We start from the raw sequence: 26172 nt of genomic DNA, 5'->3' as shown, positions 1-26172 counted from the left end.
TGGGGTACTCCATGTCAGAAAAGCTTTGTGTGTGGAACGTTACAACACCACTATTATCTAAAGAATCCACATTATTATTACAGTACTACGGCTGAGTACTACGGCTGAGTATAGCCAGTAGCCTGTTTGCCCACGATAACAGTATTATCACAATACAGTGATTCTGCTCAGTACATCACTGGAAAATTAAACCCACGATACTTTACGATATTTGTGTCGCTGAAGAAATTCAGAATTTATTGACTGAAGCCACTTCACAGGAAGTACAAAACACTGTCAATCAATTTCACATGAATGACAATGAAAGCTTATTCCTTCTTTTCTATTAAATGTCATTCTAACTTTGGAACATCAATATAGTGACACATCATGAATGTATCTAGGAAGTGTTTTTTTAAAGAAATACTTTATTATTGTATCACAGAGTACAGCAGTAGATTACAGTTCAAACAGACGTCACGTCTCTCAGCCGTCAGTTCATCGTTCAGCTGGACGAAGAAGCTGTGAGATCACGTTTGGCGGCGTGTGCAGGACGGAACTTGTGAGAAAACAAACGTCACGTCACGCAAAACCTGCATTTCAATGGTCTAGACTTCAGAAATCTAGAAAACTGTTCATTTGGTAAAAACAAGACGCAGCAGATTCATTCAAAGTCTAAAGAAAAACAATGATTTGGACCCTGAAGTCCCTGAACATGTGATTCTGTGCAAATAAAGCAGGGGTGTCAAACCCGTGGCCCGGAACCGGTTTGGGCGGTTCTGGGCCCTGCAGAGTCTAAAGAAATCATGTATTTTATATTTCAGTGAGCGTACCGCCGTACCAACGTGTTTCTGGACTCAGTTGACTTTGACCCCCTGCTGTGATGCCAGGCTGCAGTTCCTCCTCCAGGCCTCAGGGGGGGGGCGCTGCTCATTTAAAGAAGCCTTTCACCGACTTCACCACATCGCGGTAGATGACCTTGAAGTGCGTGCCGTCGCAGTACGGGGCGTTTCCCGTCTGCTTGCAGGCGCACAGCATCACCGTCTGCTCCTTGTCGGGCGTGAAGCGAAGCGGGCTAATGTTTGGAGCGGCGGTCCGGTGAGCGCCGTCACAGAAAGGCTGTCGGAGGAGACGAGCAGAGGTCAGAGGTCAGAGGTCATCAGGACCAAAACATGGACAGAGTTCAGTTTAAACACTTTCGGATCAATACGAGCTTCAGCTCTGGGACATTTTCCTCGCCATGCAGTGATTTGGTGTCTGACGTGAACCGATACTTTATCAAGTCATGGTCAGTAGAACGGTTTGATAGACGTCCTGCTTATTAACGCGTCTGATGGTGAACGGCCTAACAAGCTGATCTGAACCCAGGAAGCAGAAGGAAACTAAAGGAAGAGGAGCAGCTCTGGGAAGAGGAGCAGCTCTGGGAAGAGGAGCAGCTCTGGGAAGAGGAGCAGCTCTGGGAAGAGGAGCAGCTCTGGGAAGAGGAGCAGCTCTGGGAAAAGGAGCGTTTAGTTTGCAGGAGAGTGAAACACTGAGGGGAAGGTTCTTTCATTTAAACTCATCTTGACATGTTTTTTTAAAATGTGAAATCAAAAAGCTTCAGTATCTTCATGCAACAGACAAACAGACTGCACAGAGCCAGAACCAGAACCAGAACCAGAACCAGAGACCTGCAGTGTTCGGACCTGTTTCTTACTGTGACCGCAGGCGCACCAGGCGTAACGTTTCCCCGCCGCCAGCTTCACCCTGCAGGGGATCCGAGCTGCAGCGACAGGCTGCGACGACGCCGCACAGCTCTGGACCTGCAGAAACAGACACACTACTAGTCATAGCTCTGGACCTGGACTCACCATAGAGGAGGAAACAGACTCACTATGGAGGAAACAGACTCACTATAGAGGAGGAGACAGACTCACTATAGAGGAAACAAACTCACTATAGAGGAGGAAACAGACTCACTATGGAGGAGGAAACAGACTCACTATGGAGGAGGAAGCAGACTCACTATGGAGGAGTCAGACTCACTATAGAGGAGGAAACAGACTCACTATGGAGGAGGAAACAGACTCACTATGGAGGAGGAAGCAGACTCACTATGGAGGAGGAAGCAGACTCACTATGGAAGAGGAAACAGACTCACTATGGAGGAGGAAACAGACTCACTATAGAGGAGTCAGACTCACTATGAAGGAAACAGACTCACCATGGAGGAGGAAACAGACTCACTATAGAGGAGGAGTCAGACTCACTATAGAGGAAAGAGACTCACCATGGAGGAGGAAACAGACTCACTATAGAGGAGTCAGACTCACTATGGAGGAAACAGACTCACTATGGAGGAAACAGACTCACTATAGAGGAGGAGTCAGACTCACTATAGAGGAGTCAGACTCACTATGGAGGAGGAAACAGACTCACTATAGAGGAGGAGTCAGACTCACTATAGAGGAAAGAGACTCACCATGGAGGAGGAAACAGACTCACTATAGAGGAAACAGACTCACTATAGAGGAGTCAGACTCACTATGGAGGAAACAGACTCACTATAGAGGAGTCAGACTCACTATGGAGGAAACAGACTCACCATGGAGGAGGAAACGGGCACGAGCAGCTGAGGTCGTCTCATGGTCTGCGCGCGGCCAATACGCAGTGCGCGCATGAACGTGGCGGCGCTCATCACGTCTCCGTGTTCAAATGTTCCTTCTTGTTCTTGTTCTTGTTCCACAGCTGAGGAAACTCCGGCAGCAAATCGCTTCTCCGACTCAAGTTACAATATGGCTGCTGGCTGGCGGGAGGTGCGTCCTCAGCTGCGAGGTCACTGCTGCGACACCCTCCCCTTCCTCCTCCTGCTGCTGCTCCTCTTCCTCCACCTGCTGCTCCCCTTCCTCCACCTGCTGCTCCTCTTCCTCTTCAGACTCTTATGTTTAAAAGTGCAGCCGATGTTTGTTGACTTCCGTTATTGCGTGTCGTGCGTCATTACGTCACTTTGATCTCCGTCCAGGTAATCCAGTTCAAATGTGTCATTCATAGAACTTTCCTCCACATAGATCTTTTATTTTATCAGTAAAATAAACAAGTCACACTATTTACAAAAATTGGATTGACATAAAACACAATTTATTGAAAAGATTTTACTATATTGACCAGCGACTTAAATAAAATGAATTTCTCACAGAAAAATGATTCCCTATCAAATTTAAAGAATTTAGCTGAGTAATAAAGTTAATTCCCAGCGGAATGATAGAGTTGATGAAAAAGTATAAAAAAATAAATAAAAACCTACAACTGCTAACACTCTTTATGTAAATGACATCCTGAGTGAACACATCAGAGAAGGTTTCTATAAAGAGAGGAAGATAACACCAACAGGGAAATCTCTTTAAGGTTTTCTTTCTGAAGATAATAACTGGCACAAGGTTTGATCCGTTTACATGTCGTGTCACAAACATAATCAGAGAATTACTCTTTATAAATGCTCCATAACATAAATCCATCCAACACGTACAAATTAACTACCTTTAGTAGAACTGAGCCTGAAATCTGTTTTATTGTTGCTCATAAGGTCGGTACTGGAGAACTACGTATAGTCAGTACAAAACAACTCAAAGTTCATATCCAGAAATGTACATTTCAAAACTCCACTCCATTATTCAAGTGGTTTCCCAATGAGGTTATTATTTTAAGTTCCTTAAGTTATTTACAAATAAGAAAAGTATACAATGATAAATATCCACACAATTCAGCTGTCACAAATATAATTCTCATTTTACACGAAATATCACGATAAACTCTGCCAGTTTTTTTTTTGTGTGTTTTCTCCTTTTTGTTTCCATTATATTACTGTTAATAATCTCTGTTGTTTTTATTTCATTGTAAACGGTTGCTGCAGTGAACTGGACTCACTGATCTCTTTACGTTTACTTTGTACACAAACTTTAAAGTTTATTGGAAAAAATGAAAATAAATATAGTATTAAAAAGAATCAATCCAGTACAGATTAAAATATAATCTGAGTAATTCTAAATTCTGCCTTTGTCTACTAAGCATAAACTACATGTATATTCATAAAATGTTTACTTTTAATTCACATTTTTATGAAAAAATATTCCTAATGACATAAATTCTATTGCACAAGGAATAGTGATTAGTTCTATTGAAAAATGTCAGGAGGAAACAGACTCACTATGGAGGAAACTCTTTCTAGTTTTTTGTTCTTTATTTTGCCTTAATAAATAAATGAATGAGGAATTATTGAGTCATTTGTTGTGTCGTCAGAGGAAACCACGCCACGTGTGTTTTTATGTCTGAAGGTGTGAAGTGATGAACGAAGTGTGATCATTTGTAGGTGCAGTCAATCAACATCCACCAGAAAATGTAAAACAAATCAGTAAAATACATTTATTGACAAAAAACAAGTCGTCTTAATGCGTCCTTTTAATTTTACACACAAAAATATCAAAATACTTTACAGGGCATTTAATCTGAATAATGTCAAATTTGTTTCGCTCAATTCTCTCAAATACACTGTACAACGACAACGTGCTGTCCTTTTTAAAATTCAGTGCTCATTTATTTTTTTCCAGGGAACGATGCATTTAAAATGATGCATAGTTACTACTTGGTATTTAGCAATACATTTGAGACGTCACTGCATTTCATGCAGTTCCTTCCCGATAGTTACGCCGCTGTCGTCAGACCTTGATCAGCGCTAGGTGCTTCAATGTTCAAATACAGAAAAACATACACAGAACGACGTTCACAACTTCAAAGCTTAAAAGAATGAGTGTGTCTTTACACAAACATACTTAAGTATACAACTCATGTTCAAACAAAATTAGAAAAAGTACCAAAAAACCATTTACAAGCGCTCTAAAGCGCCTCAGTGCAACGTGAGGAAGAATCTGTCTGACGCGTCTGTGGATCAGACTCTGGAGGTCAAACCTCCAACTGAAGGTCAAACCTCAGACTGGAGGTCAAACCTCCAACTGAAGGTCAAACCTCAGACTGGAGGTCAAACCTCCAACTGAAGGTCAAACCTCAGACTGGAGGTCAAACCTCAGACTGAAGGTCAAACCTCAGACTGAAGGTCAAACCTCAGACTGGAGGTCAAACCTCAGACTGAAGGTCAAACCTCAGACTGAAGGTCAAACCTCAGACCGAAGGTCAAACCTCAGACTGGAGGTCAAACCTCAGACTGAAGGTCAAACCTCAGACCGAAGGTCAAACCTCAGACTGGAGGTCAAACCTCAGACTGAAGGTCAAACCTCAGACTGAAGGTCAAACCTCAGACCGAAGGTCAAACCTCAGACTGGAGGTCAAACCTCAGACTGAAGGTCAAACCTCAGACCGAAGGTCAAACCTCAGACTGGAGGTCAAACCTCAGACTGAAGGTCAAACCTCCTACTGAAGGTCAAACCTCAGACTGGAGGTCAAACCTCCAACTGAAGGTCAAACCTCCGACTCTGAAGGTCAAACCTTCGACTCTGAAGGTCAAACCTTCGACTCTGAAGGTCAAACCTCCGACTCTGAAGGTCAAACCGCCGACCAAAGGTCAAACTTATGACTCTGAAGGTCAAAGCTCTGAACCAGAGTCACTTGGCTCCCAGTGGCTCATGTCTTCATCAACATCAGGGACATTCTCCTTCTGTCTTTGCTACAGTATTTATCAGCTGCTCTACGTTCCATTCTGACGGCTCCATGAGCTGCGAACAGAACAAACTCAGATTCACGTAAGTACGACCCAAAGAGCTTTTCTGCTTTTCCGCTGAGGACGTTTGATCGCTATGAACCGGTCGAAGAAACACGACGGGGCAGAGACACCGGGTGGTAAAAGGCAGAACCGCCCAATAAACACACTCTGACTCCTGCCGCCCGGACCAGAACTGGATCAGAACAGGGTCAGGGTCAGGGTCAGGATTTCCCTAACCATAATCCAGGATGTGAGTCTGCAGTGATTCTCCCTCAGAAACAAACACATAGTTTCATCCAGGACTGAACCATAAAATGCAAATTCATCATCATTGCAATAATCAACGTTTGTGATAAATCAACCCAGTGGGCGAACAGTGTGAATCCATGTTTCCTTGAATCTGACCTATCAGACGGAACCCTGCTCAGAAATCAAGGAGAATCTAAAAACACAACAAAATCCCAAAATGGAAAAACAAACAAAAAATAAACCGAAGCCTGTTGTTAGGGTTCGGGGCGGCTGAAGGTCAGAGGCAAGAGAAAGAGCACTGTTATACAGAGAGCAGCGCAAAGACTTTCACATTAATGATGTAAATCACATAAAAAGTGCAGTGATTTACTGCTGTTCACCTGTTGGCTTTCACACGCAGCGAGTTTGGTTCAATCTGACGATGTTCACTCAAACTGTTCACTGCGGCTTCATAATGGAGGAAATGTTAAAGTGCTACAACGAGCTGCCGCCGACTGTATTCATGTGTAGTTCTGTGCAGTGGATCGGTTCACAGCTGTTCCAGAGGCACCCGGAGCAGAATTGTGGATCACATGAGGAACGTGGATCATATCAGACGTCGTTTGTTAAAAAAAAAAGCTGTTAAAAATCCTCCGTCGTCACGTCGGAGAAACTTTAGGCTCCTTAAAGCTCAAGATATCTACAACGACGGTGAAGGACTGAATCTGTTGCACTGGAACCGAAACGCTCGAGCTTCTGGAGAAAAGCAGTTTTAGACTGAAAGCAGTTTGTAGGTGACAAAGTATATCATCAAACATGATTTCAGTTTTAACGTCATCGTGATCTTCGTGAACTCGGTTCCACGTCGGGAAAAGTACTAGAAACTCTCTTTGGTCGTACTTACTCTGGCACACGCCAGCATCACATGTCAGGGAGGATTTCTGAGGAGAACAATGTTTCTCCTCCGGGAGAGAAACGGGTCGGGACGACGAGGGGAACCAGGAGAGGATCCAACAGCATTTCTGCTTCTCCCGTCACAACCTTTCCTACAAGTTTTCACTTCTCCGCAGCACCGACAACCAAAGAATGTTGCGTCTGAACACAAACAGAACAATAGAAACATGGTTCGACACTTCAGTTACCACTAGAACGCTTATTTACACGATTCAACTGCTGAAATCATCAGTCGCTATCAAAACAGTAAAAACGGGTCTGAGAGGAAGAGAAATCCCTCCCAAGATAAAAAACCTTTTCAAAGAAAGACTAGTGGAGTCAGAGCCTCGGCGCTCGGAGACTCTACTGTCGTTAAGGCTTCATCTATCCAGTATTGCTAAAGGAAACGACTATATGAAAGTAACAGAGTGCAAAACACTGAGAGAAATAACAACCTGTTAGTTCCTACAAAGTCCCGAGTCCATCGGAAGGTTCTGAGCTGACGGATAAAATTAGCTACGAACACGCAAAGTGCACACGTTGTTTACGATAAACAATGAGTTTCTAACATTTTCCAAATGTTTGGTTTCGTCTGTTTAATCTCGAGAGCAACTGGAAGGATGTAATGTCTTTGAAGAAACTGGTGGAGGTTCAGAGAGAAATCTGGTGCTAACATGCTAATGACGCCAGTGACGATGCTAATGACGCTAGTGACGACGCTCATGACGATACTAATGGCAATGCTAGTGACGACGCTAGTGATGATTCTAATGGCGATGCTAATGGCATTGCTAATGACGATGCTAACGCACCATGACGGGAGTTTTGCGGCCTTTTGTTTCATCTTTTCCACCAGTTTGAACCTGAGGGTCGTATTCATGTTTTATTTGTTTTTCAGGGAGAAAAGTGCGTCTGCTAACTGTCACACTGCTACAGGCTAGTAACTGATTACTGCCAGTAACTCAGCTCAGTTAGAGTTACTGAAGTGTCAGGTAGTTACTCTTTACTTCTCTCATGGAGCAAAACATTCCTGGAGTTTCTCACAACATTGGCATTAGCCGCTTAAATAGCAATTTGCTTCTGTCACATGTTGGTAGATTATCAGCTGCTTTTCTTTGTCATTGGATTATTATCTCTTTCTTTAAGAAGAGCGAACATCCAGATTATAGAGCATCTTCCTCCTCAAACATCCAGATTACAGAGCGTCTTCCTCCTCAAACATCCAGATTATACAGCATCTTCTTCCCACTGAGTAATGAGTGAATCAGTGTTGCTAACGGTACACCTGCTATGCTAGCAGCATTAAGACTGACTGAGGGAGATAAAAGTTATGTAACACGACTTTCATTAGTGAAAATGTTGACATGACTGCTGCTTTAATTTTACCTTGAAACTGAAACTGTTCAGAGCTGGAACTGTGTGTGTGTCACTGCAGGCCGTCCAGTATAGTGTGTGTGTGTGTGTGTGTGTGTGTGTGTGTGTGTGTGTGTGTGTGTGTGTGTGTGTGTTGTTCGCGCGTGCGTCACTGCAGTCAGTCCAGTAAAGTTCGTTATGGTAAAACACAGAAGCTCAGAGGTAATCAGCTTCATCTTGAAATGTCATCGACTTTAAAAGAAGTGAAACGCAACTCAACGGCGGGATGCGATGGCGGAAGGCGACCTAACGGCAGGAGGCGACGCGACGGCGGGATGCGACACGACGGCGGGAGGCGACATGACAGCGGGGGCCGATGGCGGGGGAAGACAGAGGATCCAGGAAGACATTGAGGTTGCAGAAGCGTCAGCAGTGTTCGTGGCGGATTCACGGGCGGTCAGTGCGAAACAGGAAGTGAAAGGCGACGTTCTGACCCAAGTTCAGACCTCAAACTCAGAAGTTCCTGCAGGACCAGAACCAGCTCGGTGTCCTGCAGGACCAGGACCACCCTGGCCTCCAGCAGCAGCCCTGCTGCTCCAGGTAACTAATTAGTGCAATGTAAGAAGAGAGCTGATGCTCTCTGGAAGCTGCCTACAAACAACAACAAAATCCTACAAGAACCTCCAGATCAAGAAAACACCAAACTCCACCGCGACGTCTCCGGTCTGTCTACATTCAAAGAGCGGCTGTACGATGGCAGTGACGCCGGTGATGGTGACACCGGGGACGCCACCGCTGCTTCCTCACGCTCTCAGCCGTTCTCGCCGCTCTTCTCTCCTGCAGCCTGAAAAACACCAAACAACGTTCATTCTCAACATATTAACGCCGTCAGAGCCTCAATTCTCAGAGCAGCCGGGAAAATATCCACTGCAAAAGGTAGAATAATGAAACTAAAGACATGAGAGTCAAACTGTATGTCAACATATCATCTTTACATTATTTGATCGTTATTTGTTCATCTTCTGGTTTTACCTTCTTCTTCAGAAGGTAAAACTATTGGCGATAATACGGCAATAAGGTATCCTGCTAGTGTTTTTGTTGCTTAGTTCATGTAGTTAGTTAGTTGATCTGGTTTAGTTTAATATTTGGAAGTTGGCAACCAGGAGTGAAGAGGGTTTTGTGGGTCATCTCGTCCTGCCATGGTGTTCCTGTTTGGTGTCAAAATAAAAGCCTATTTTGATTGCAGTTGGTATGAAGGGAAAAGCTCACTCTCATTTGATGGTCTTCCGCATCGCTCGCAACAATATAGAACCATCTTTGGTGTCGACATCGATGGTTTTGATACGCAATGCCCAGCCTACCTAACCCTGGTGCTCACGGCACATCACTGGACACCTGATACCTCGGTGACTAATCATGTCATTACACCTGGTCTGTGGTTATAGGTTAATATGACACCTGATATCTCAGTGACTAATCACACCGTTACAGCTTGACAGAACCTGAAGCCTGAATCCCTCCAGTCATTTTGTTAAAAGCTGAAGAGCGGATGATCATGCTGCTGCACTCAAACGCTTCACGACTGACGACTTCATGAGAAAAAACTGTTTGCAGCTCAGGACCAGGGGCAGAAAACAGAGCGTCCGCGGACTCTACAGTAATATTATCGAGGTTTGTTTTTAACTCAGCGGCAGCGGGAGAGTAGACTGCACTAATGGCTGAACTGAGACAATAAGAGTCTCATCATGGTGAGACGACGACTTGTTATTGACCTGCAGACAAACAGCTGGAAACACAGAATCTCATGAATGGAAGTGTGTTTCTCCTCACACACACACACACACACACACACACACACACACACACACACACACACACACACACACACACACACACACACACACACACACACACACACACACACACACACCAACGTGCACCGCCGCCGTTCATGAATGAATCATGTCAGGTCAGCAAATATTACAAGAGGAGGAAGAGAAGCTTTATATAACATAACCTTGGATTTATTGTGTGAAACGGTGAAACGTTCCACACAATAACGGGATGACTTCTGTTGTTCTAACGAGAGAGGTGATACCGTATATTGGGAACATGTGGATATCGACCAACTCTAGTGTGAACTGAACCGTGATGCCGTGCAGCAGGACTCACCCCGGGCTTGTGCATCGTGTTGTCCTGCAGACTGAAGACGCTGCCGCCCTGAGCGCCGTGCAGTGGCGAGGCGGTGGCCGAGGACAGCAGGCTGGGCGACTGGGCAACAAGCGGAGAGCTGGGATTGGACGCCAGCGCTCCGGACAGACTGAGGCGCTGCAGCTCCCTCTGTCGCTGCTGTTGCAGCATCTGGCAGACCACCACCACCTGCTGCTCCTGCAGGGACAAGAGGGCCGTGAGCGGGGCGACTGTGGGGGGTGGGGGGTGGGGGTGGGGCACCGCCAAAGAACCGGTTGTTTTTCCACCGTTAATGGAGCCAAGTGAGAGCCACGTCATTGTGTCACTCTAAAACGTGATACGTCACTGATTTCACCAATGTAGCGCTCAAACAGGAACCAGGAGACGGGTTGGATGACTGGGGGATGACTGAGGGCCAACAGGGGGGTGACTGAGGGCCAACAGGGGGGTGACTGAGGGCCAACAGGGGGGTGACTGAGGGGTAACTGAGGGCCAACAGGGGGGTGACTGAGGGGTGACTGAGGGCCAACAGAGGGGTGACTGAGGGCCAACAGGGGGGTGACTGAGGGCCAACAGGGGGGTGACTGAGGGCCAACAGGGGGGTGACTGAGGGGTAACTGAGGGCCAACAGGGGGGTGACTGAGGGGTGACTGAGGGCCAACAGAGGGGTGACTGAGGGCAAACCGGGGGGTGACTGAGGGGTGACTGAGGGCCAACAGAGGGGTGACTGAGGGCCAACAGGGGGGTGACTGAGGGCCAACAGGGGGGTGACTGAGGGCCAACAGGGGGGTGACTGAGGGCCAACAGGGGGGTGACTGAGGGGTAACTGAGGGCCAACAGGGGGGTGACTGAGGGGTGACTGAGGGCCAACAGAGGGGTGACTGAGGGCAAACCGGGGGGTGACTGAGGGGTGACTGAGGGCCAACAGAGGGGTGACTGAGGGCAAACGGGGGGTGACTGAGGGGTGACTGAGAGCCAACAGGGGGGTGACTGAGGGGTAACTGAGGGCCAACAGGGGGGTGACTGAGGGCCAACAGGGGGGTGACTGAGGGGTAACTGAGGGCCAACAGAGGGGAGACTGAGGGGTGACTGAGGGCCAACAGGGGGGTGACTGAGAGGTGACTGAGGGCCAACAGAGGGGAGACTGAGAGGTGATTGAGGGGTGACTGAGGGCAAACCGGGGGGTGACTGAGGGGTGACTGAGAGCCAACAGGGGGGTGACTGAGAGGTGACTGAGGGCCAACAGAGGGGAGACTGAGGGGTGACTGAGGGCCAACAGGGGGGTGACTAAGGGGTGACTGAGGGCCAACAGAGGGGTGACTGAGGGCCAACAGGGGGGTGACTGAGGGCTGACTGTGGGTTGACTGAGCGCCAACAGGGGAGTGACTGAAGGCCAACAGCCGGGCAATGGAGGAGCGACAGGGAGTTGGGAGACAGAACGAGACAGAGAGAGATTACCGGAGTGAAGTTCTGTGAGGAGAGAAACTGCTGAAGCTGCTGCTGCTCCAAGTGAAGCTGCTTCTGCTGCTCCGACAGGAGAGACGATCTGACACACACACACACACGCACGCACGCACGCACGCACACACACACACACACACACACACACACACACACACACACACACACACACACACACACACACACACACACACACACACACACACACACACACACACACACACACACACACACACAAACACACACAGACAGTTCACAAAACACATTGCAAAAGACTGTGTATGTGTGTATGTGTGTGTGTGTGTGTGTGTGTGTGTGTGTGTGTGTGTGTGTGTGTGTGTGTGTGTGTGTGTGTGTGTGTGTGTACGTACGGGCTCAGGCTCTTAGGAAGCTGAAATCCCTGCATCAGCGTCTGAGCGCTGAGCGGAGGAGGCTGTGGTCGGAGTGCCGGGAGTGTGGCGGGCTGAGTGGCGTTCTGCGCGGGGGACTGGATCACGCCATTCGGACCGCCCGGCACACCGTTCAACTGCGGACTGCCCGACAGGGACGCCATGAGCCCATCACTCAGCCCGCGACTCGACCCATTCAGCAGTGGCTGGCCGAAGGGGGCGGGGCTCTGCTGAGGTGGTGGCGTGCTCTGGAAAGAGAGGGAGGAGCTACTGCGGGATGGACTGCCGGAATGGAGCTCCTGCAACAAACACACACAGCAATCAACACTGTAAAACTGCAACTAACACACACTATATGAACTTAAATCACTTTGCTTCTTTATCTCACTTATATTATTGGATTAGTTTGAAATACTTTATGGAAAAAACTAAATTTATTGAAATAAATACTATCATTTATTTTCATTCATGTTGATTAATTCCTAATGAAGTGGAAAAAATGTCTGTGAAGCTGAATTAACACATATTATCATAAAAGATTAAAAAAAAAAATGAAATCATAATGAAAAATGTAATAAAATACAGACAATTTAACAAATTGTATAAATACTGACTTATGAGCGACTAAAACAACATTTTGTAAAAGTTTAAATAAATGAAATGCCAATAAAATATTTATAAAATGAAAAACAAAATATTTCAAATTATAATCAATTAAATGAAAATCGATATGTGGCAGAGAGGTGAGGCAGCGCACCTGATTCACATTCGGTGCTTGATCGCCTCTCTGCCCATAAAGGTGGAGACACAGACACAGCAGGAGAACCTCCAAGAGGCTGCGTGTGTTTTCAGTTCGTTTTTATTTAGTTTAATAAGAGAATGGTGAACACCGAGGCCACATTTACACGTACTTGGGTTTTTACGAAAATGTACATTTCCCCCTCCACCTTTAAAAGAAAATCTTAATTTACACGAGCCCACATACACACCTGGTTCAGAGCTGCTGTGAGCAGCCAAACCTGCAGGGGGCAGTGTAGCATGAAGCCATGATAGCCAATCAGAATCCGGGAAAAAAACCACCAAGTCCACGAATTGTGACGTAAATATCCGCCTACCCCCCTTTAGATGCAAACAGAGACACGGATTTCATCCAGATCTCCACTGTGGACCAAGTTTTCAGGAACCATCGTATGTGGCGAGTCGTACTACGTTTGTGTGTAAATGTGAAATATCACAGTTTTTTCAAATACCTAGGTACGTGTAAACATGGCCTGAATCTGTCTCCGTGCCTCTGTGGGTGAACCCGAGGGTGCCAACCACAGCTGCCACACTGTCTCTGGGGGGCTCCTCCTTTATGGGCAGAGCGGCGATTAAGCAGCTGACGTGAATCAGCCGCTCTGCCACACAATAGTCGACAAAATCCATTTATATCCAGAGGATGTGGCTGATAACGTATTCATGTGTTCGCCTGTGGCTTTCATCTGAGTTTTCTCTGACAAAAAACAAGTGAGAGGAAAGTTGGCGAAGTTGCAGAGTCGTGTGTGTGTGTGTGTGTGTGTGTGTGTGTGTGTGTGTGTGTGTGTGTGTGTGTGTGTGTGTGTGTGTGTGTGTGTGTGTGTGTGTGTGAGTGTGTGTGTGCAAGTGCTCACCTCGGACGAATCGTTCAGGAAGCAGCTTTTGGGCAATGGACTCTTATTGGAACTCAGACAGTCTATGGACGAACAAAAATCAGTTTGTGAATCAGTCGCACAACGTGTTGAAGGGTGGAGGACGGGGGCAGGGTGGGGGAGAGGGTGGAGGACGGGGGCAGGATGGGGGAGAGGGTGGAGGACGGGGGCAGGGTGGAGAATGGGGGGCAAGTTGGAGGATGGGGGACTGAGACATGAAGAACCTGACCCTGGGTAGAAGAGAGGAAGTTGATCTGGGTGGAGGCGTGCAGCAAGCCATGGGCGGAGGCGTGCAGCGGGCCTTGGACGGAGGTGTGGGGGGGGAACGGCACCAGCAGTTCAGTGTTCAGCAGCTGCAGACGATCTTTCTTGGCCGTCAGACTCAGGATCTGGTCCTGGAGACGCTGGTTCTCCTGCTGGAGGGAGTGGAGGCACTGCAGCATCTCCACAACTGGAGGGTGGAGGAGAGGTGGGAAAGGGTGGAGGATGGATGGAGAGGGGGAGGAGGGTGGATGAGGTCAAACAGCTGATCCTCATGCTACCTGCTAACAGTTAGCATCCTGAGAAAGAAATAATGTTTAAAATAAAAAAAGTCATTTTGAGGTTTTATCATGAAACGTTTTGTAATTAAATGTTTCAAACTAAATAGTTTCTTCGTTTGTTTTGCTTTGATGCAAGTTAATAATAGTAACTCGTCTGGTTAGTGCTAGTAACTAACGGCGTCATGGAAAACACATCGACACGGCATCCTGTGTAATATAGCTGTGGGAGTACAGTGAGCAGTCAGAGATTATAGCTGTGGAGCATAGAAGAGAGTAGAGATGAGAGTACAGTTGAGAGTATTGATGAGAGTGTAGTTGGAAGTATAGCTGAGAGTATAGTTGAGAGTGTAGTTGGAAGTATAGCTGAGAGTACAGTTGAGAGTTCAGTTCTCATCCTTCAGAGTTAAAGCAGCTGTTGACTCACTGTTCACTCCCGTCTCTCCGTTGCCATGTTTCTCCAGCAGCAGCTCGATGTGGCAGCTGGCCGGGGGAACATTCTCAGGCCGGGCCCGGACCCCGACCCCGGACCCCAGCCAGTCCCGGCCCCCGAACCCCGCTCCGAGCCAATCCCGCTGGTCCAAGAGGAGAGGAAGTGCGCTCATCGGAGACCTGCATGAGGAACAGGAAGTCCACCAGTCACTCTAGGAAGTCCACTAGCCACTACAGGAAGTCCACTAGTCACTCCAGGAAGTCCACTAGTCACTCCAGGAAGTCCAATAGCCACTACAGGAAGTCCACTAGTCACTCCAGGAAGTCCACCAGTCACTCTAGGAAGTCCACTAGCCACTACAGGAAGTCCACTAGTCACTCCAGGAAGTCCACTAGTCACTCCAGGAAGTCCAATAGCCACTACAGGAAGTCCACTAGTCACTCCAGGAAGTCCACTAGTCACTACAGGAAGTCCACCAGTCACCACAAGAAGTCCACTAGTCACTCCAGGAAGTCCACTAGTCACTCCAGGAAGTCCACCAGTCACCACAAGAAGTCCACTAGTCACTCCAGGAAGTCCACTAGCCACTACAGGAAGTCCAATAGCCACTACAGGAAGTCCACCAGTCACTCCAGGAAGTCCACTAGTCACTACAGGAAGTCCACTAGTCACTACAGGAAGTCCACCAGTCACCACAAGAAGTCCACTAGCCACTCCAGGAAGTCCACTAGCCACTACAGGAAGTCCAATAGCCACTACAGGAAGTCCACCAGTCACTCCAGGAAGTCCACTAGTCACTCCAGGAAGTCCACTAGTCACTACAGGAAGTCCACCAGTAACCACAGGAAGTCCACCAGTCACTACTGGAAGTCCACCAGTCACCTCAGGAAGTTCACCAGTCACAACTGGAAGTCCACCAGTCACCACAGGAAGTCCACCAGTCACTCCAGGAAGTCCACTAGTCACTCCAGGATGTCCACTAGTCACCACAAGTAGTCCACCAGTCACCACAGGAAGTCCACTAGTCACTCCAGGAAGTCCACTAGCCACTACAGGAAGTCCACTAGTCACTCCAGGAAGTCCACTAGTCACTACAGGAAGTCCACCAGTAACCACAGGAAGTCCACCAGTCACAACTAGAAGTCCACCAGTCACCTCAGGACGTCCGCCAGTGAGAACTGGCAGTCCACCAGTCACTTCAGGAAGTCCACCAGTCACCACAGGAAGTCCACAACCTCATCCTGCTGCTCTCATTAGTAACAACTCAACAACGAGCTTCTCTCTTGGCACTAATCTGGAGTAATGTAGGGTAATGTGGAGTAATCAGGAGTATTCTAAAATAATCTAGTGTAATCTGGGAGCTCTATGTAAAAACAGGTTGCTTACCATTACTGTCCAGAACACCGTGAAAATCGACTTTTTCAAATGCATTCTAAAAAGTCTAATTTTAAGAGGTTGTTTTTCCAGTTTTCACGACTCAAGTGTGACCAATTGTCTCGTAAGTGTCTCGTATATTCAACATCAACTGCTTCAGTTTCACTGTATTGATCTTATTATCAATACATTCAGAAACTCAGTAATGCTTTGACGGAGGCTGTGATTGAGGCTGATTGACGGAGGCTGTGTGATAGAGGCTGTGTGAAGCAGGCTGTGTGATGGAGGCTATGACGGAGGCTGTGTGATAGAGGCTGTGGGAAGCAGGCTGTGTGATGGAGGCTATGACGGAGGCTGTGTGATAGAGGCTGTGGGAAGCAGGCTGTGTGATGGAGGCTATGACGGAGGCTGTGTGATAGAGGCTGTGGGAAGCAGGCTGTGTGATGGAGGCTATGACGGAGGCTGTGTGATGACGGCTGTGTGTCGGAAGCTATGACGGAAGCTGTGTGATGGAGTCTGTGTGACGGAGGCTGTGTGACGGAGGCTGTGTGACGGAGGGTGTGTGATGGGAGGCTGTGTGATGAAGGCTGTGTGATGAAGGCTGTGACGGAGGCTGTGTGACGGAGGCTGTGTGATGGAGGCTGTGGGTCGGAAGCTAAGCCGGAGGCTGTGTGATGAAGGCTGTGTGATGGAGGCTGAGTGACGAAGGCTGTGTGATGAAGGCTGTGACGGAGGCTGTGTGACGGAGGCTGTGTGATGGAGGCTGAGTGACGGAGGCTGTGTGATGGAGGCTGTGGGTCGGAAGCTAAGCCGGAGGCTGTGTGATGAAGGCTGTGATGGCAGTTATGTAACGAAGGCTGTGTGATGGAGGCTGTGTGATGGAGGCTGAGTGACAAAGGCTGTGTCATGAAGGCTGTATGTTGGAAGCTATGATGGAGGCTGTGTGACAAAAGCTGTGTGATGGAGGCTGTGTGATGGAGGCTGTGTGATGGAGGCTGTGTGATGAAGGCTGTGTGTCGGAAGCTAAGACGGAGGCTGTGTGATGGAGGCAATGTGACAGAGACTGTGTGACAAAGGCTGTGTGATGGAAGCTGTATGATGGAGGCTGTGTGATGAGTGGAGGCACTCACTGAGACGACAGACTCTCTCTGGGTGAATTCTGTTGACACGGGAAGCGACAGTCATCCAGCTCCGACTCTGAGGACGACCATGCAACAGGGTGAAGGAGTGCCCGGAGAACGGAGCGCTGCTGACCTCTGACCTTACTCTTCCTCTCACCTGGCAGGGAGCTGTGGGTTTGGCTCAGCGTGGCAGCGGTGGACAGACAGCTGGAGAATGGCTGCGAGGACGTCAGGCTGAACGTGGAGCTGGAGACCGGGCGCGAGGACGTCAGGCTGAACGTGGAGCTGGAGACCGGGCGCGAGGACGTCAGGCTGTATGAGGAGCTGGACACCGGGTGCGAGGACGTCAGGCTGTATGAGGAGCTGGACACCGGGTGCGAGGACGTCAGGCTGTATGAGGAGCTGGACACCGGGTGCGAGGACGTCAGGCTGTATGAGGAGGTCACGCTGAACGATGAGCTGGAGCTGGCACACACCTGCAACATCAAGACGGCGGGCCTGAATCAACCAGCTCCTCCACAAACTCGTTTAATGTGATTCACTTCTTTGTCTGTCAACTGCAGCGGATCAATGTTTTCTGAAGAAGCATTTCACTGAATGTGGACGGAAGCGTCCACTGGTCCAGATGCTGATTGATGTATTTCAAGTGTCATAAATGTATTAATGCCAAAAAGGAAAAAGAGCTAAAAATGTCAGCAACAGTTATTTTGTGTTTTAATAATGTGTTGATGCGCCAGTAATGTCTTAGTAATGTTAGTATTGTGTCAGTAATGTTTTAGTAATGTGTTAGTATTGTTTCAGTCATTGTTAGTATTGTGTGTTAGTATTGTTTCAGTCATTGTTAGTATTGTGTGTTAGTATTGTTTCAGTCATTGTTCAGTATTGTGTGTTAGTATTGTTTCAGTCATTGTTAGTATTGTGTGTTCGTATTGCGAGAGGAATGTGTGAGCATTTTGTCAGTATTGTGTCAGTGATATGTTAGTATTGTGTTAGTATTGTTTTAGCAATGTGTTGGTATTGTTATATTAATGCATTGGTTTTATAGAGCGCTTTTCTGGACACTCAAAGACGCTTTATTAATTCATTCCAGACTCGATGGTGGTAAACTACGTACTGTATGTAGCCACAGCTGCCCTGGAGCAGGCTGACGGAAGCGAGGCTGCCATTTAGCACCATCGGCCCCTCTAACCACCACCACCACCACCACCACCACCACCACCAACCACTCACTCTGCATTCACACAGGCAGTTTGGGGTTCAGTGTCTTGCCCAAGGACACTTCGGCATGTGGGCAGATGGAGGTGTGAATCATTCCAATTGGGAGACGAGCGCTCTACCAACCGAGCCATGCTGCTCTTAGTCTCTTCAGCCTCCATCAGCTGCAAACACCTGAGCTGCTTTGCGACCCTCCACCTGTTCTCACCTGCGTGTTTGCGACAGCGTTGATTGAAGGAAGGGCGAGCGAGGAGGTGTTGGACGGGAGGGGGGAGCTACACACGCCCCCCCCCAGGGACCCCCCCCCACCCAGAGAGAGGGGCTCCTTCAGGCTGGAGTAGATACCTGCAGGGAAGATATGCTCATTAACGCTGGTGTTAATGCTGGTGTCCATCTTGAAAGAAAAAAAAGGTAACTTGAACAGAGCAGCCGGTGGATGTGAGTAACACCATGTTTGTGCATTAGGGGGCGATGTTCAGCTCAGACAGTTTCAACAGTTTCAGAAATCATCTGCTGCTGCGTCGTCTTCATGCACCAGGTCTGTGACCGTCACCAGGTCCTCCATGAGGTCCTGGTCCATCAGTTCAGAAATTGATCGTTGATAGATAGAATCATAGAAACATGATTCTATCAAGCAGAACGATTCTAATGACACTAATGGACCAAATAGATTGTGAGGACGTTTGACGTCCCAATCACTACCAACAAAAGACTTTTCCTCTTATTCACACGTTCATCAGATTCAGTAAATCAAGACTCTTCAACAACAGTTATCTCAGATCTCCTGCTACACACACACACACACACACACACACACACACACACACACACACACACACACACACACACACACACACACACACACACACACACACACACACACACACACACATCAGATTCCTGCTACACACACTTCCGATTCCTAAAAGGGAAAATTGGCGAACATAGCACGTTGGACTGAAAGTCACGACTGAGGCTGTTTTTGATTTCGGGAAAAACACCTTGAACACAGTTATAAGAAAATACTGAGTTTATAAAACATTGTGGAGTATTTCATCAGGGCCATGACGTGAAGACGAGCTGCCATGGAAACATTTCAACCTTGCACCGCATGCACACAGGAAGTCACAGGCTAACCACACACACACACACACACACACACACACACACACACACACACACACACACACACACACACACACACACACACACACACACACACATGCTCGATCAGACTCACCGGAGCCGAGCAGTGAGCTTCCTCGAGATGTAGAAAAGCTCCCAGCGGAAGAGGAGGTGGAGGAAGAGGAGGTGGTGGAAGAGGAGGTGGAGGTGGTGGAAGAGGGTGTGGTGGTGGTGGTAGTGGGAGGCAGTGTGGAGGGGAAGGCAGGGTGGGAGACGGAGGAGGAGCTTGGGAATAAAGATGAGGAGGAAGTTAATGCCGGGGGAGGAGGTGGAGGAGGAGGTGGTGTTGGGTGGTGGTGATGGTGGTGGTGGTGGTGATGGTCCTCCTCCCTCCTCTCCCGGTTCTTGCTGCCCCGCGGGCGCCCCGGCCCGTGGCGGCTCTTCTTGCTGCCACGGTGCCTCCTCTCGCGGGGCAGTGCGGGGGGCGTGGCCGTACACTGAGGCTCCGCCTCCTCCAGGATGGGTGGCGTGCTCAGCTTGCTCAGTGACTTAGAGGACTTGTAGTCCCCTGACGTGGAGATCTTTCGGATCTTGCTGCTGCCGAGTCCCGACGAAGACGTGATGCGCATGATGGAGCCGAAGGTGGAGATGGTCACCTTGTTCTCAAACGGGCTGGCGCCGCCCTCCGACCTGTCGTGACCCTGTGACCCCGCGAGCGGCCCATCGGCGGGCGTCAACGCCGGCGGCTTGTGGTATTTACAGTCCTCCTTGTCCTCCTCCTCCTTGTCGTCTTCCTCATCCTCCTCGTCCTCTTCATCGTGGAGGACCGCCAGCCTCCTGTGGCGCTCCTTGCGTTCTTCGCCGCTGTGGTCGTCGCCTCCTCTGTCGTGGTCGCGATCCAGACGCGAGGAAGACGAGAACTGATGGAAGTCCTGAGTGGAAGAGCCGCCTGCAGGACCAAAGAAACTCAGCGTCAGCACATGGCAAGACTCCAGAGTCCCTGAGTCCTGAAAACCAGAGACGCCTTTGCCCTAAAACTACACAATCTACACCACTAGCTACCAGCCACTAAACCCCAAAACGATACAACCAATGTCCACCAATCAGCCTCCCAGAAATGGAGAAGTGGAGAACGAGAGAAGTGGAGAACTAGAGAACGAGAGAAGTGGAGAAGGGAAGAAGTGGAGCAGTGGAGCTCATTTATAAAGTTTGCTCAGGGACAAAACAGATTTGTACTCCACTTCCCACCTAAAGTTTGTGATCTATAAAAATAAACTTTGAGGGAGAAAGTGCGGACCGTTAAACCAACTTTAACCTTGCGCATGCACATTTTAGAGACGGGGAACCCGGCGGCGCAGATGGTGAGGTGGAGAGTTACAGCGAGATTCATCTCATACATTTAATGTCTTCAAATATCAGACTTTTTGATCCACGTCACCACAAACAGCAAAGCTGCAGTGGTATAGATGTTTCTTTAATGAGACGCGAGGCCGGATACTGAATTAGCAGCAGTGGCGCCGCCAGCCGGAATCCTGTACGCACGGTGTTTTTGAAGGTGTGAAAAAAAGAATTATCCTAAAGGGGAGTTTGTTTTTGTTTCTGCTCGGTGCGCCGTCATCATAACGTTTTGCTGGGCTGTTTTCATCATCTGTGTTTCTGTATGCCCCCGGGGGGTAATCTGGGTACTATCAAACTGAATCCTGGTCACGCCACTGATGAGCAGCACAATGTTCATATGCCATACTTTCATCTTCAAATGATATAGAGTGGTGGATAGAAATGATTGATTTTTTTATTGTGAGAAGGTGTGTAACAATGAGTCTAATTGCTGAGTAAGCATATAAATAGGGCGGTGATAGCCGTGAGTAAAGCTGCACTGTGGATGAAAAGTGTGCATTTGTCTGATTAATGATCTTACTGACAGGAGCCATGATGAGCAGGAGAGGAGGAGGAGGAGGAGGAGGAGGAGGAGGAGGAAGAGAAGTAGGAGGAATAGCAGTCGCAGGAGCAAGAGGAGCAGAGAAGGAGCTGTAGGAGAAACAGGAGGAGGAGGAGAAGAAACAGAAGGAGGAGGAGGAGGAGGAAGAGGAAGAGCTTCTCACTTACCTGTGTTAGATGGGCTGGAGGAGCAGGAGGAGGAGAAGGAAGAGAAGTAGGAGAAGGAGCAGTAGAAGTAGTGGGAGAAAGAGGAGGAACAGGAGGAAGAGGAGCAGTAGAAGATACAGAAGGAGGATGAGGAGGAGCAGGAGAAGGAACAGAAGGAGGATGAGGAGGAGCAGGAGAAGGAAGAGAAGGAGGATGGGGAGTAGGAGGAGGAGGAGCAGGAGGAACAGAAGGAGGAGGAGGAGCAGGAGGAACAGAAGGAGGAGGAGGAGCAGGAGGAACAGAAGGAGGATGAGGAGTAGGAGGAGGAACAGAAGGAGGATGAGGAGTAGGAGGAGGAAAAGAAGGAGGATGAGGAGCAGGAGGAACAGAAGGAGGATGAGCAGCAGGAGGAACAGAAGGAGGATGAGGAGGAGCAGGAGGAAGAGAAGGAGGATGAGGAGTAGGAGGAACAGAAGGAGGATGAGGAGCAGGAGGAACAGAAGGAGGAGGAGGAGCAGGAGGAACAGAAGGAGGATGAGGAGGAGCAGGAGGAAGAGAAGGAGGATGAGGAGTAGGAGGAACAGAAGGAGGATGAGGAGCAGGAGGAACAGAAGGAGGAGGAGGAGCAGGAGGAACAGAAGGAGGATGAGGAGTAGGAGGAGGAACAGAAGGAGGATGAGGAGCAGTAGGAACAGAAGGAGGATGAGGAGGAGCAGGAGGAACAGAAGGAGGATGAGAAGCAGGAGGAACAGAAGGAGGATGAGGAGCAGGAGGAACAGAAGGAGGAAGAGGAGCAGTAGAAGGAACAGAAGGAGGATGAGGAGCAGTAGGAACAGAAGGAGGATGAGGAGCAGGAGGAACAGAAGGAGGATGAGGAGGAGCAGGAGGAACAGAAGGAGGATGAGGAGCAGTAGGAACAGAAGGAGGATGAGGAGGAGCAGGAGGAACAGAAGGAGGATGAGGAGCAGGAGGAACAGAAGGAGGAAGAGGAGCAGTAGAAGGAACAGAAGGAGGATGAGGAGCAGGAGGAACAGAAGGAGGATGAGGAGCAGGAGGAACAGAAGGAGGATGAGGAGGAGGAGGAACAGGAGGAAGAGGAGCAGTAGAAGGAAGAGAAGGAGGATGGGGAGGAGGAGGAGGAACAGAAAGCGGAGCTCCTCACTCACCTGTGTTGAACGGGCTGGAGGAGCAGGAGGAGGAGCAGCTCCGGGTGGAGCTTCCTGTCTTCTTGCTGCGATGACTGTGACTGTGACTGTGACTCAGCTTCTTGGACTTTCCTTCACTGTCTTTGCTGCTGCTGCTGCTGTGGTGGCTGGATGAGACCTAATGGGACAGGAGACATCAGCTTTAGCCAGTCATCCACCCACCATCCACCCATCACCCACCCATCCATCATTCCTCCACCCACCCATCATTCATCCACCCATCACCCATCATCCAGCCATCCATCATTCCTCCACCCACCCATCAATCATTCACCCATCATCCACTCATCCATCATCCACTGACCATCCACCCACCATCCACCCATCATCCACCCACCCATCATTCATCCACCCATCATCCACTCATCCATCATCCACTGACCATCCACCCACCATCCACCCATCATCCACCCACCCATCAATCATTCACCCATCATCCACTCATCCATCATCCACTGACCATCCACCCACCATCCACCCATCATCCACCCACCCATCAATCATTCACCCATCATCCACTCATCCATCATCCACTGACCATCCACCCACCATCCACCCATCATCCACCCACCCATCAATCATTCACCCATCATCCACTCATCCATCACCCACTGACCATCCATCCATCATTCATCCACCCACCATCCACCCACCCATCGTCCACTGACCAACCACCCATCATTCATTCACTCACTATCCACCCACCTATCATTCATCCACCCATCATTCATCCATCCATCATCCACCCACCCATCACCCATCATCCACCCAACATCCACCCATCCATCATTCATCCACCCGTCATCCATCATATGACTAAAGGAGATCTGACAGAACTTCATTCAGGATAATATTTATCGTGGACAAGCTGAAATATCAGTTATATTTTGAAGATAAACTATTTTAACCCTATTTTAAATCAATTTAACAGATTTTGGGTTAAAATGATAACAAAGTAATTCCTAACCCCAACCTCTGACCCTATAACCTCTAACTTTAACCTCTGACTTTATAACCTCTCACCTTAACCTCTGACCCTATAACCTCTAACTTTAACCTCTGACCCTATAACCTCTAACTTTAACCTCTGACCCTATAACCTCTAACTTTAACCTCTGACCCTATAACCTCTAACTTTAACCTCTGACCTTATAACCTCTCACCTTAACCTCTGACCTTATAACCTCTCACCTTAACCTCTGACCCCATAACCTCTCACCTTAACCTTTGACCCTCACACAAGCTGTAGAAAAGTATATTTTTCCAGATTTTAAAATTACTGCAAACCTTCTTCTCTATCTTGTCTCAGTTTGGTCTTTGCTGGAGTCGGACTAAACCTGCCTGATAACTATTTTACCTTTTGCTGCTGTTTTAACAAGACAAACTGGAAACATCACTATCTTGTCGCATGTTGACCTTTGTTAGAACCTGATTTGACTGTCAGATAATAATAATAATGCATGGGTATTATATGGCACTTTTCTTGACACTCAATATTGCATTATTCATTCACTCCATACTGGATGGTGTTAAACTACATATGTAGCCACAGCTGCCCCTCCAACCACCAACAACCACTCACTCACTCTCACACAGGCAGTTTGAGGTTACGTGTCTTGCTCAAGGACACTTCGGCATGTAGGTAGGCAGAGATGGGAATTGAACCTGCAACATTCAGATCGGGAGACGACCGCTCTACCAACTGAGCCATGCTGCCATATCGTGTTGATTGTTGAACACTGATTGTAATGTGTTGAATTACTTCTTGCCTTCTATTTAATTGGTCTTTGATGCTTGTTAAAGTTTACTGCGTCTGATTGGATGCACAGAATGGCCAATAAGAAAACAGACTGACATGTGACATACTAGCTTTCCTTTTGTTCTTGAATTACTTCATGAAATAACACAAACCTGCTGAATTTTCATGGCTCAGACTGAAAAGCTCCTGTGGGAATAAACTGAGCAAGAGTCCACTCTAGCTGAGCAGAACTTTCTTCTAACGTTCCACTGGGTCGATACACAGTGGAGGAAGTCAGTAGAACTCTCCAGAGGTTCCTCTGCAGCTCTGACGGGTGTTACTAGTGTGAAGCTACACCTGACCATGTCTTTTTATACCTTTTCTATACTGCTGGACGTGACGGAGGAGCTCAGGCCGTCTGAAGACTTCTTGTGACGCTCTTTTTGCCGGATCTTGTCTTTATGGCTCTAAAAACAGAGAGGACACAGCGGTCACTCCCCTCACGGACACAGCGACTCACCTGGGGCTCCGGGAAAGAAGACGCAGTCTTCATACTGCGGGGACCTTCCTGGACGTTACACCGTTTGAACTTGAGGTGAAATTTAATGAGTTAACAGCACCTTGCATGGCAGCAGCCTCCATTGGTGTGTGAATGGGTGAATATGATCAACTATGTAAAGACTGTGTGTGTCTTTATGACTGTGTGTGTCTCTATGACTGTCTCTATGAGACTGTGTGTGTCTCTATGACTGTCTTTATGACTGTGTGTGTCTCTATGAGATTGTGTGTGTCTCTATGACTGTCTCTATGAGACTGTGTGTGTCTCTATGAGATTGTGTGTGTCTCTATGACTGTCTCTATGAGACTGTGTGTGTCTCTATGAGATTGTGTGTGTCTCTATGACTGTCTCTATGAGACTGTGTGTGTCTCTATGACTGTGTGTGTCTCTATGAGATTGTGTGTGTCTCTATGACTGTGTGTGTCTCTATGACTCTCTCTATGAGACTGTGTGTCTCTATATGACTGTCTCTATGAGACTGTGTGTGTCTCTATGACTGTCTCTATGAGACTGTGTGTGTATCTATGACTGTGTGTGTCTCTATGACTGTGTGTGTCTCTATGACTGTCTCTATGAGACTGTGTGTCTCTATATGACTGTCTCTATGAGACTGTGTGTGTCTCTATGAGACTGTGTGTCTCTATGACTGTGTGTGTCTCTATGACTGTCTCTCTGACTGTGTGTGTCTCTATGAGACTGTGTGTGTCTCTATGACTGTGTGTGTCTCTATGACTGTCTCTATGACTGTGTGTGTCTCTATGAGACTGTGTGTCTCTATGACTGTCTCTATGAGACTGGCTGTGTCTCTATGACTGTCTCTATGACACTGTGTGTGTCTCTATGACTGTGTGTGTGTCTTTGTGTCTCCAACTGTTTCGGGCAGAAGTTA

At 48.2% G+C, this 26172-nt stretch overlaps 2 protein-coding genes across 3 annotated transcripts in view; both read right to left on the bottom strand.

Moving 5' to 3' along the window:
- Nucleotides 1-213: 213 nt before the first annotated feature.
- Nucleotides 214-2940, bottom strand: LOC308109909 (uncharacterized protein). 2 transcript variants are annotated; one of them, XR_013935344.1, is made up of 4 exons: nucleotides 2564-2940; nucleotides 1665-1781; nucleotides 821-1098; nucleotides 397-538 (listed from the first exon to the last, which is right to left on the bottom strand). XR_013935344.1 is itself a non-coding variant. In XM_080463757.1 (3 exons), exons 1-3 carry the CDS (start codon nucleotides 2654-2656, stop codon nucleotides 910-912), a joined length of 399 nt encoding a protein of 132 aa, XP_080319883.1. In that variant the 5' UTR covers nucleotides 2657-2940; the 3' UTR covers nucleotides 214-909. The 2 variants fall into 2 exon arrangements, 1 of the variants encoding a protein (XP_080319883.1); XM_080463757.1 differs by having other exon boundaries at nucleotides 214-1098.
- A 1418-nt stretch (nucleotides 2941-4358) lies between these two features.
- Nucleotides 4359-26172, bottom strand: part of LOC308109756 (protein AF-17-like) — a 35772-nt gene continuing 13958 nt past the window's right edge. The window contains exons 8-20 of the mRNA XM_080463556.1: nucleotides 25102-25191; nucleotides 22948-23104; nucleotides 19812-20645; nucleotides 18780-18916; nucleotides 17514-17832; nucleotides 17366-17432; nucleotides 14856-15040; nucleotides 14119-14340; nucleotides 13872-13933; nucleotides 12205-12521; nucleotides 11831-11918; nucleotides 10355-10570; nucleotides 4359-9026 (exon numbers count right to left, since the gene is read on the bottom strand). Coding sequence (XP_080319682.1) covers nucleotides 8994-9026; nucleotides 10355-10570; nucleotides 11831-11918; nucleotides 12205-12521; nucleotides 13872-13933; nucleotides 14119-14340; nucleotides 14856-15040; nucleotides 17366-17432; nucleotides 17514-17832; nucleotides 18780-18916; nucleotides 19812-20645; nucleotides 22948-23104; nucleotides 25102-25191 — 2727 coding nt within the window. The 3' untranslated portion in view covers nucleotides 4359-8993. The remainder of the gene's footprint in view (nucleotides 9027-10354; nucleotides 10571-11830; nucleotides 11919-12204; nucleotides 12522-13871; nucleotides 13934-14118; nucleotides 14341-14855; nucleotides 15041-17365; nucleotides 17433-17513; nucleotides 17833-18779; nucleotides 18917-19811; nucleotides 20646-22947; nucleotides 23105-25101; nucleotides 25192-26172) is intronic.

The sequence above is a fragment of the Lipophrys pholis genome, assembly GCF_963383615.2.
Source record: "Lipophrys pholis genome assembly, chromosome: 5".
NCBI lineage: Eukaryota > Metazoa > Chordata > Actinopteri > Blenniiformes > Blenniidae > Lipophrys > Lipophrys pholis.
This window is presented reverse-complemented; position numbering and strand designations above follow the sequence as displayed.

Excerpts from the sequence above, each read along its gene's own strand:
- LOC308109909 (XM_080463757.1), bottom strand. The coding sequence starts at position 2,656 with ATGAGCGCCGCCACGTTCATGCGCGCACTGCGTATTGGCCGCGCGCAG. Across the intron at positions 1,782-2,563 it reads TGCCCGTTTCCTCCTCCATG|GTCCAGAGCTGTGCGGCGTC; the intron begins GTGAGTCTGTTT and ends CTGTTTCTGCAG. Across the intron at positions 1,099-1,664 it reads GCGGTCACAGTAAGAAACAG|CCTTTCTGTGACGGCGCTCA; the intron begins GTCCGAACACTG and ends CTCCTCCGACAG.